At 37.0% G+C, this 10,652-nt stretch overlaps 1 protein-coding gene across 5 annotated transcripts in view; it reads left to right on the forward strand.

Annotated features, from left to right (window-relative positions):
* Positions 1-514: 514 nt before the first annotated feature.
* The window catches only part of pea (ATP-dependent RNA helicase pea), a 48,986-nt gene continuing 38,848 nt past the window's right edge, over positions 515-10,652 (forward strand). For 2 of the 5 annotated variants that reach the window (XM_070092862.1, XM_070092867.1), the window contains exons 1-8: positions 515-533; positions 864-954; positions 1,649-1,855; positions 4,235-4,323; positions 6,714-7,574; positions 9,582-9,743; positions 10,076-10,247; positions 10,533-10,652. The exon at positions 10,533-10,652 is cut by the window's right edge and continues 369 nt beyond it. In XM_070092862.1, the coding sequence (XP_069948963.1) occupies positions 1,762-1,855; positions 4,235-4,323; positions 6,714-7,574; positions 9,582-9,743; positions 10,076-10,247; positions 10,533-10,652 (1,498 nt within the window). In that variant the 5' untranslated portion in view covers positions 515-533; positions 864-954; positions 1,649-1,761. Of the gene's footprint in view, positions 534-863; positions 1,068-1,648; positions 1,856-4,234; positions 4,324-6,713; positions 7,575-9,581; positions 9,744-10,075; positions 10,248-10,532 lie in introns of those variants that run through there. The other 3 variants (XM_070092866.1, XM_070092865.1, XM_070092863.1) reach the window with 3 other exon arrangements.

A 10,652-nucleotide genomic window follows, 5' to 3' on the forward strand; every position in this document is an offset into this window, starting at 1 on the left:
ATCATCCTGTCGGTTCTGTTAATTATTTATCTACATAACTCTGGAAGGGACACATGGGTATCTTTATTTCGCTTACATAATAGACTTAAATACAGAGGTGGCTAGCTAAATATAGAGACAGCAGAAGTGGTGGCGAGGTAAATATGATGTGATCAGTCCATCAACCTTGAGGTAGTTTTCGAGGTGATCAGTCCCTTAAGATTAAAGTGGGACTGTTCATATCTTTATCTCTCCACTGCTTCTGCTTTCTGAATATTTAATCACTTTTGTATTTGAGGCTACTGTGTCTTAATTATCAGTTTCTCGGTATTGTATACCATTTTCATAATATATTATTATTATTATTATTGACTTTAGCTGTGGTATTAATGGAGAAGAGACGTGTTAGCTCCAGACGTAAGACGTCTGGCTCTTCCTGGGTTTAGGACTGAGGTTCACTTGATCTCAGTTGGAGATTTAATGTTCTCGTGTTCTCTTGCACGGTGTAACGTAGCTCGATTGGTAGCGCACTGAGGTCCAGGGGTCGATCCCCGGTACGGGTGAAAACATTAGGACGTGTTTCCATAAGACACCTGCTGTCCATGTTCACCCATCAGTGTAAAATGGGTACCTGGGTGTTAGTGGACTGGTGGGGGTCGCATCCTGGGGTCAACATTGACTTAATTTGCCCGAAATGATAAGCATAATATACTTGTATAAATAAAGATGTTATCATTATTGTCATTATTATTATTATTATTATTATTATTATTATTATTATTATTATTATTATTATTATTATTATTATTATTATTATTATTATTATTATTATTATTATTATTATTATTATTATTAAAAAACTTTCTTTTCTCATTCCTGCACAGATGTGGGCATTATTTTCCCCCGAATTCCGGGAATTAAGGCTCAATAAAGCGTCAACTTTGGGGACCCTGAATAACCCCAACAACAACGTAGGTAAGTTTTAGGTAAAAGTTCACATAAGTACAATTATCATACCTAGCAACGTATGTGTAAATCACTTAGGATAACCCCAAAATTCAGACATTGTGACTTATTTCCATTAAGAGGTAAGCAAATTTTTCAGAAGACGAAATAGTGTTGGTGGAGAGGAAGTATGTAAGTTGTAAGAGTAGATGCTGTGGGAATACCAAAGACACTTATTAAAGCAGTCATTGGGGAACTTTCTCCTATACATCAGGCTTCTTTCAGTCTAAGAGATCCTAGCTTCTGGGAGAACAATATGCTGTATATGTATGAGAGAGGAATATTGTATAAATCTGACAATAATATATGGTCTTAAGGTAGATCCTTGATGATGGTGAGGGGGCTCTTGATCCAGGGAATTTGACTTTCCCTCCCCTTGGGTCGAATTGATTGTGTCTCATTCCCTAGGTACTGCATGACCCTAAGGGTTTAGTGGTTACAGCTAATTATAATAATATATGTACATTTCTCCTGCACAAAATATTGTACTCCCACGAGGTAGGATCTATTAGAATTGATACAGCTTGCTATGCAGGTGATGCTGTATGAATAAAGCTAACAATTATTACGTTTGTGTCATTACATTATTACTACCTGGCCTTTTGGATATGATGAGAAGTATACATTTTATGTTTGGAAATTCTTATTTTTTTTTTTCATACAGATTGTCGGTATTTTTTAATCAGACATGGGAGGTAGAGCTGTATACCCAACATTTATCGTGTAAGGAAGAGAAAGTTCAGAGTAAGCTGCAAATTCCACGAGGAGAAGCGGACAATGGAGGATCTTTCAAAACTTGAGAGACTTTCACTAGTGTCCAAGATCTGTGTTGAGCTAGAAAACCACTTGGGCATAAATGATAAGGATGTGGGTGAGTATGATTAATAAACTTGTTATATATTGTATTTCCAGTCAAGAACTGAAAAAATGTTTTCACTTTGCTGCATGCACTAATAGAGGAAAATCTGATAATTCACCTCGCATAAAATTTTGTCGGCCTTGGCTTGTAGTCACCCTTACACTGGGTGTCAGTGTCATAATTTTAACACCTGGCTGGAATACTAGTTCATTCTTGTCAGCTCAGCATTCTGATTAGGAAAAGAATATTTTTATTTAGGCTTTGGGCATTTATAACATAAAAAAAAATCAACAGTGGTCTTGAGGACACATATTATGGGCACAAAGTGCTTTATTTATATTTAACCTAGGATAACCCAATAAAGTTAAATAATGTGACAGTTGCATTTGGTATTAAACATTTGAATCTTTCAGTGAAGCCCTTCTAGGGAGGCTCTTGATGCTAATGAGAGACTCTTGATTCAAAGAACTGGATTGATGTTCCTCTTCCTTAGATTGAACCTGAGTGCTTCCCATTTCCTAGGTGTTATATGATTTCTATGGATTTAGCACTTCCAGATTAAAATAAAATAATGTTTTGATGCCAAGGCCTACTTTTCTTTTTTGAGAACCCTTCATGGCTTATATTCATCTGTCCAGGTTTGAGCAATATTTGAACTCTGGACACTGGAAGGTAGTGTTCAGTATGGCTTACATTATAAGGCCCTTCAATATAAGCAATAACAGTAACAGCAGTTACTTCAAATGATTCCAGTCCTTGAGCATGAACTATTGTATTAAAAATTTTATATACAGAAACCACTACCACATCTGTTCACAAGCTACCACACACATGCTGTATCCTTACAGGTACAGTTCATCATCTTCCATCCAGGAAGGCAGAATGACATCTTCCAGTATTTACCATCCCTGTTTATCCTACATTCCACTCATTTCTTAGTTGTCATTAAGTGGTTGGGCAGGTGGGGCAGGATAGTCATATACTGCGCTGGGTATTAATGCTCTTTACCATTGTGCCTGTATCTCTTACCATTATCTATCCATCTTTTAAAGAAATTTATCCATTTAAACTTGAAAACCTCTACATTTGTTTTGGCAGTATTTTCTGTGTGATATCTACTGGTACAGAATTGAATTATAGTCTCTTGGACAACAAATGTTCACAGAATTTTTTTTAATGTGCCTAGGGCAGCCTTGCTTTGCACTGGGTTTATTTTATATTTCTTCTCATATTTCTCACACCGTAACAATTTACAGTGGTACCTCGAGATATGAACTTATTTTGTTCCAGAAGGCTGATCAAGTGCTGATACTGAATGAATTTATTCCCATGAGGAATAATGTAATTTAGCTTAATCTGTTTCAGACCCCAGAAAATACACTTACAAAAGCACTTACATAATTTTTCGCGTTTTGAGCTGTTCATATCCTGAGGTACCACTGTATACCATATTTCGCGGCTTATTAGATGCATGATTTTTTTTTCCATAAAATGTCTTCAAAAACCACCCTGTGTCCTATAAACTTAAGGTCAGTGACAGGAGCTATAAGTTTGGAGTGTGGGGTGGGCTGTAGCTCTCCCAGTTACATCCGATGCCGAACCATTGAAACTAAAACAAGTCTTACAAGCCGTGAAATATGGGAGTTATGTACAGTGGTGTGCACTGTGCACAGTGCATTTCAAGTGCTTAGTGGCATTTCACGTAATTTAATTTTTTTTGCTTTGTTCAGGTAGTAGCAGAAAACCTTTGTACATTTTCCAGTTTTGATATCTCATGCCTTGACACAAGTGGTGACCACAAAACAATATTATAAACATGAAAGCACAAGTGATTTGAATGACTTTGCTTGGTATGAAGGTTCTCATAATCCAACCCATCATTTTCCTGGCATTTGTTGCTTTGCCTTATTGGGTTCTTTAAAAGATAGGTTATCTGACATTATTATTTCTAGGTCTTCTATTTTTCGTTTTTGCTTCATGAAATAGTCTGCTTGTATTTTGTATTCTCTGGTTACTTTGATCTCAACACACTTTCCTTATTTAAGCAATTTGAATTTGTCACTATTGAACATGGGTTGACTTAACCAACCGACTCAGTTTCACAATTTCTCTTCAACTACAACATAGTACAGTACAGTATTGGTGTTGTATGTAGAAAGAAAAGCAAATACAAAAAGTTAAGTTGTAATTTGAATTTTTTTTAAAATAACTTCAGAATAACTATATTAATCTTTTTTACAATTAAATTTGTTGATGTGTGTATCTAATTTTTGTAAAATTAATTGTAGAATCATTCATTGTGTCATCCTTATTATGGTACTGTAAAAAGTACAAAATAACTTTGTACTGTACAGTGTTTGATAATGGTTCAACTTTTTTAAATCATTCCAGCGGAGTTCATCATCTCTCTGGCTGAGAAAAGCAAACATCTTGAGAAGTTCAAGAAGGAGCTAGAAGAAAATGGAGGAGATCAGTTTGCGGTAAAGTAGAACAAAATTTATTACAGTACTTTTCTTTGAGTTAATATTAGCTTAGTTTCAAATTTTCAGTATTTTGTACACTGTTGTACTGTGCTTATTTTTGCTTTTTTTAAAACTAGCCTTCTCCTAAAGTTTATTGCCATCTCCAAGAAAATTTTGTGGGTAGATAACTTAAGTTTCAAGCTGCTCATAAGTATATAAATAAGTCAATGCAATACTGTAATATGGTAGTCTTGTATTGTTGTCCCAGTGCATTCTCAAATCTGTAACATGGACTCTCAGACTGGTTGATATACATAATTTTAGTTCATGTCACTAATAATTTAGTTCATTATATAGCCTTTACCTAAATTTTAAGCAGTCAGTACTGTATGTTAAGTTGGCAGAAAACCAATATCATGGAAGGTACTACTGTTGTGTCATATTTGTGTGAAAAAGACAGTACTGTACATGGGTAGTAGGATGAAGATAGGAACCACCCAGGAAAATACTACCATTCTGTGATTTGAGTGTGAAACATACACATAGGTAGTAGTTGGTAGATGGTCACCACTCTGGTAGGTGCTACCTTTTTACCATGTTGTACACTGGCAGGATTGCTGCTCTTTTCTGTCTCATGAATATATAATATGGCAGATAAATGTTTCAAATCTCTGCTTACATTCAGTATATACTTACCTTAACTTTCCTGTGCATTTCTTATTTGTATAGTATTTCTTTTCTATTTTATGTGGCCTGGTCTGAGATTGAGCCTCAGGAATGATAACCCCTGGAACCATTAACACATTTGAGTATAATATTCTATAAAACATCACTGTACTCACAGTGTAGTGAATAGCGTGATAAAGAACAAAAAGGCACAGTACTGTAACTGGAACAATACACATATAACCCACACATAGGAGAGAGAATCTTTTGGCAATGTTTCGATCTAACTTGGACCATTTACAAAGTCACTAACAGAAGAGTGAGGGAACCAGTATATATATTGACGAGGGGAGACCGTTATGGGACTAAGAGTGATAGTGGTAAGGCTGGTAGTGGAAGTAGTTGTAGAAGTAATAGTGGTAGTAGAAAGTATGGAGAGTAGTTTAGTGGCACAAGAGAGAAAGGGGGCTGAAGAGAGGCAACAATAATGGTAATAGCAATAGTAATAGAAATGGAGTGGCAGTCATAGTAGTAGTAGAAGTGGGGTCAGTCTAAGGACAATAAAAAGGAGCACTGCAGGAGAGCTAAGGGCCTACAGTTTTTCTTATCTCAACAACTCTCTCCATTCCTTAGACATCAAACTTACTTTCTGCCAAACTAACACCCTTCACAGTAATATAATTTGTACCTCTCCTCCTGCTATAAATTCCCCTGGTGTCTACTCTATTTCATGCTGCTCTTGTCATCTTCAGTACTTTGTAGAGACTGGCCACTCTCTTTCTGACAGACTCAAAGAACACAAAAAAAGTGTTAGGCTTGTTGACACCAGTAATGCCCTTTTCTGTCATGTTAGAGATCACAGTGATCCTATTGACTGGTCCTCTGCTATAACTATCTACCCTACTTCTAGCCTTCACAGTCACTGTCTTGTTGAAGCATCCATCGTATGTAACTTTCCTTGTATGAGTATTAGTCCTGGCTTTGTCTCTGTTGATACCTTCCTTTCTCATTACATTGTCAAATGCTCCAAACTTCAGAACTCTTGTGACTTGACCTGATTCTTTCTTCCCCTCATTTCCCTACCTCCTCTAGTTTCCTATTTTTTTTTATTTCTTTGTTTTCCTTACTTTTGCCTGTGTTCTGTCCTTCTGTTCCTTCCCCCTTCCCTGTGTTTTCTGTCCTACCCCTTGTGGGCCCTTAGCTCTTCTGTGGTTCTCCTTTTTTTTGTCCTCAGACTGACCCCACTTCTACTACGACTACCACTCCATTTCTACTACTGTTGCTACTACCATTACTATTGCCTCCATTCACTCTTCGCTCCCCTTTCTCTCTTGTGTCACTAACTACTCTCCCTACTTTCTACTACCACTTCCACTACCAGTCTTACTACTACCATTACTATTTTTTCTACCTCTCTTGGTGACATCATTGTCCCCCCCTTACCTATGTATATACTGGCTCTCACTCTTGTGTTAGTGTGACTTTGTAAATGGTCCAGATCGGACCGAAATGTCATTGAAAGCTTCTCTCTCCTGTGTGCGGGTTATTGGTGAATAGTATGATAAATATTTCAGAAATGCTCACATGTAACAGTTATCTTTCTTTGAAAAATTTTCATTCAAACTTAGTCTGTAAATATTTGACTGTATCCATATAGTATACACTACAGTATATATTAATTCTGTAAATATTTGACTATATCCATGTATATAACTTCAGTATATATTAATTTTTAACTTCAGGACTCGTTTGTTGAAAGCCTGTGGCGACTGATCCAGCACATGATGCCTTCACTAACAGCAATTCCTGCTAGTGATAAATTAAGAGAGGAGGCAAACCAACATTCAACAGAGAAGGAACGGAAAAGAGCACTACTTCCTTTCTTAGCATTGCCTAATGATCCAAAGGTTATTCATATGCTGGATGATGAATTCAAACCTGAAGTGAAAGTAAAGGAAGAGAATCTTGAAATATATAAAAGCAGAGACAAAGAGAGGGAACGGGACAAAAAGGAGAAGAAGAAGAAGAAAGAGAAAGAACGTGTTAAAGATAGAGAAAAGCAGGACAAAAAAGTTAAGAAGGACCCTGAAGGTGAGGTAGATGACCTCATGGCCTTCTTAGAATCCCAGGCTCCATCAAAACAAAATGAACAGCCAAGAAGTAGGAGCAGAGAACGAAAGAGGAGATCAAGGTCCAGAGACAGAAAGAGAAGCTACAGTAAAGAGAATGAGAAATGGGACAGAGATAAAGAACGAAAACTATTCAGAAGCCAGGAGAAGCACAAAAATAGAAGAGATCGCAGTCACAGCCGAGAAGAAGAGAGAAGACACCGTAGTCACAGCAGGGATAGAGAGAGAAGAAATCGCAGTAGTAGCAAAGATAGGGAAAGAAGAACAAATGGTTATGGTAGGGATTCTAATCGAGACAGGCACTACGATCGGAAGGAGCGAGACAGAAGAGACAGGAGTAGGTCTAGAATCAGAGACAAACATAGCAGACATAGCAGGAGCAAGAGTCGGGAAAAAGACCTAAATAGGAATCGCATGACCAATCGAGATGTATTTATTAATCGTCCCCCTGATGAAAATCCTGTATTAGGTAAGGTAAGTTTATTCTCTTATTTTCTTAACACATTGGGCATCTCCTACCAAGGTAGAGTGACCTGAAAAAGAAGAAACACTTTCACTATCACTGTCTTGTCAGAGACATGCCAGTATACTACGTTTCAGATGCTTCTCTAAACTATAAATATCCCCATTCCTCCTTCAGAGTGCAGGCACTGTATTTCCCACCTCCAGGACTCAAGTCTGGCTAACTGGTTTCCCTGAATCCCTTCATAAATGTTAACATACCTTGCTCACACTCCAACAGAAAGTCAAATAAAATCCAATTGCCTTCACTCGCTCCTATCTAATACTCACACATGCCGGTTGGATGTCCAGACCCCTGGCATAGAAAACCCTCATTTATCCCTTTCCCTCCAGCCTTTCCTGGGATGACTCCTACCCAGCCTTCCCTCCACTTTAGACTTGTGCACCCTCCAAGTCATCCTATTTTTCTCCATCCTCTTTCGGTGTCCAAAGCACCTCATCAAACCTTCCTCAGTGCTCTGGAGAGTGTTTTTCATAATGCCACACCTCATCTCCTAAGTACGAAATCTCTACATAATAGTCACACTGCATATTGACCTCGGACACGACATCTCCACCACCTCCAGCAATATTCCACTGCTGCAACATTCATAACCCATGCTTCACATTCATGTAAGAGTGTTGGTACCACTATACTCTCACATTTACCTCTTTGCTTCCATGGATAACTTTTTTTTTTTTTGTTTCCATGGAAGTGTCAGTGCACTACCTAGTTGTCATGTCCTGAATAATTTATCTTTGTTTAGAAGGGATGAGCCTAGTAAATATTCTGTTTATAAGTATGTATTTCATAAAGTATATTTTTCAATTATTGTGTCATTATTTTTTGCATTAACCCTTTGACTGTCGCGGCCGTATATATACGTTTGTGAGGTACCGTGTTTGACGTATATATACTCATAAATTCTAGCGGCTTCAAATCAGGCAGGAGAAAGCTAGTAGGCCCACATGTGAGAGAATGGGTCTGTGTGGTCAGTGTGCACCACATAAAAAAAATCCTGGAGCACGCAGTGCATAATGAGAAAAAAAAAACTCCGACCGTTTTTTTTAATTAAAATGCCGACTTTGTGGTCTATTTTCGTATAGTATTTGTGGTTGTATTCTCGTTTTCATGGTCTCATTTGATAGAATGGAAACTATATTATAGAAATGGAGGTGATTTTGATTAATTTTACTATAAAAAGACCCTGGAAATGGAGCACAAAGTACAGGAAATGTTTGATTTTTGCCGATGTTCAAAAGTAAACAAATGATGTCATTTTCCAATAAATGTCCAAATAGCCATTCTAATACGCAGTCATGAATGGGTTGATGCAATTTTTACAATTATTACAGTATTGCAGTAGTCTGCATAACAGTAAATCTTCTATTTTTTGTTTGAATAAAATTTCAAAATAAAAAGCAAGAGTAATATCACAGGGACCTGGAGACATGACTGATGAACAAAGAAAATCTTATTTTAGAGCCAGGAATGTCTGCATTGTTCATTCTGGACCTTATTTTGAAATTGTCGTATTTTTTAATTTTCGTGAAATTGGCCAAATTGCAAATTTCTGACCATGTTATTGGGTAGTTGAAATCGGTAAATGGGCAGTTTCTTGTGCTCAATCGATAGAAAAAATAGAGTTCTGAAGAAATAGTTATGAGTTTGGTTGACTGGAATAACGGAATTAGCCGAAAATAGGGCTCAAAGTGGGCGAAATTGCCGATTTTTAAATATCGCCGAAGTCGCTAACTTCGCGAGAGCGTAATTCCGTCAGTTTTCCATCAAATTTAGTTTTTTTGGTGTCTTTACAATCGGGAAAAGATTCTCTATCATTTCATAAGAAAAAATAATTTTTTTTTTTTTCGAATATTTTGCGACACCAGGAGCAACTTCAGGATTGGGCCCTTCGACAGTCAAAGGGTTAATACTTAGCCATTTAATAAAGAATTGTTAATTTTTTTATATTTTGGCAGGTATATGAGGGTAAAGTGACAAACATCTTGAATTTTGGCTGCTTTGTGCAGCTAGAAGGCTTACGGCGCAGGCTTGAAGGTCTTGTACATATTTCACAGCTGCGACAAGAGGGTCGTGTTACTAATGTGTCTGATGTAGTTATGAGAGGACAAAAAGTAAAGGTGTGTCTTTCACAGTTTTTTAGTGTTCTTTGATATACAGTGTAAAACACTATGGAATCAAAATTTTCATCATTTAATAATGTAATGTTTTCACATTTTTTATATATTAAACAGTTGCACTATCAGTACTAGTGACAAAGGTGATTCAGTTTAGTGAACAATCACTGTAATTACTATTAAGAGATGGACAGTTTAGGGAACAGTCACTCTACTGCTGACTGAAAGAGGGCCGTTTTATTCAGCAACCACAGAAATTACTACTGATTGAGAGACATCTAGTTTAGTAAACTGTATTCATCAAAATGTAAAAATAAAATATTTTGTATATCCAGGTGAAGGTGCTATCATTTACTGGTCAGAAAACTTCTCTGTCTATGAAGGATGTGGACCAAGAAACTGGTGAGGACCTGAACCCTCATGTTGCTCCTCTGGGAAGCAACAGCCAGGAGGAAGAAGCTATGAGAAACCCAGATAGACCCATGTCCCTCATGGAACTGACTAAAGGTAAACTTTTTTAAAATATTGATGTGCCTCACTTATACAGGGGCCAGTTCTGCTATCCACCCCAGATTATACATCTTATTAATCAACCTATCTTGCTGCATTCTTTCTATATGACCAAACTTTCTGCACATGCGTAACTATGAATTATCCTCTTACCCTACTGTTGTATCTTTAATGTATATTTTGGGGAAATAATTATTCTATATATGGTAGTCTAATGTTAATTGATTTCTCTCTATCTAATTTTGTGTTACTTTTATAAGCTGTATTTATTTCTGATCTCAGGTACTGATGAAGAGGATCTAGCAACATACAAGCGAGTTAACCGAATTTCTTCACCTGAAAGATGGGAACTAAAGCAGATGATGGCTGCCAGCTGCATCAGTAAATCAGAAATGCCAGACT

Source organism: Cherax quadricarinatus, chromosome 41 (assembly GCF_038502225.1).
Source record: "Cherax quadricarinatus isolate ZL_2023a chromosome 41, ASM3850222v1, whole genome shotgun sequence".
Lineage (NCBI taxonomy): Eukaryota > Metazoa > Arthropoda > Malacostraca > Decapoda > Parastacidae > Cherax > Cherax quadricarinatus.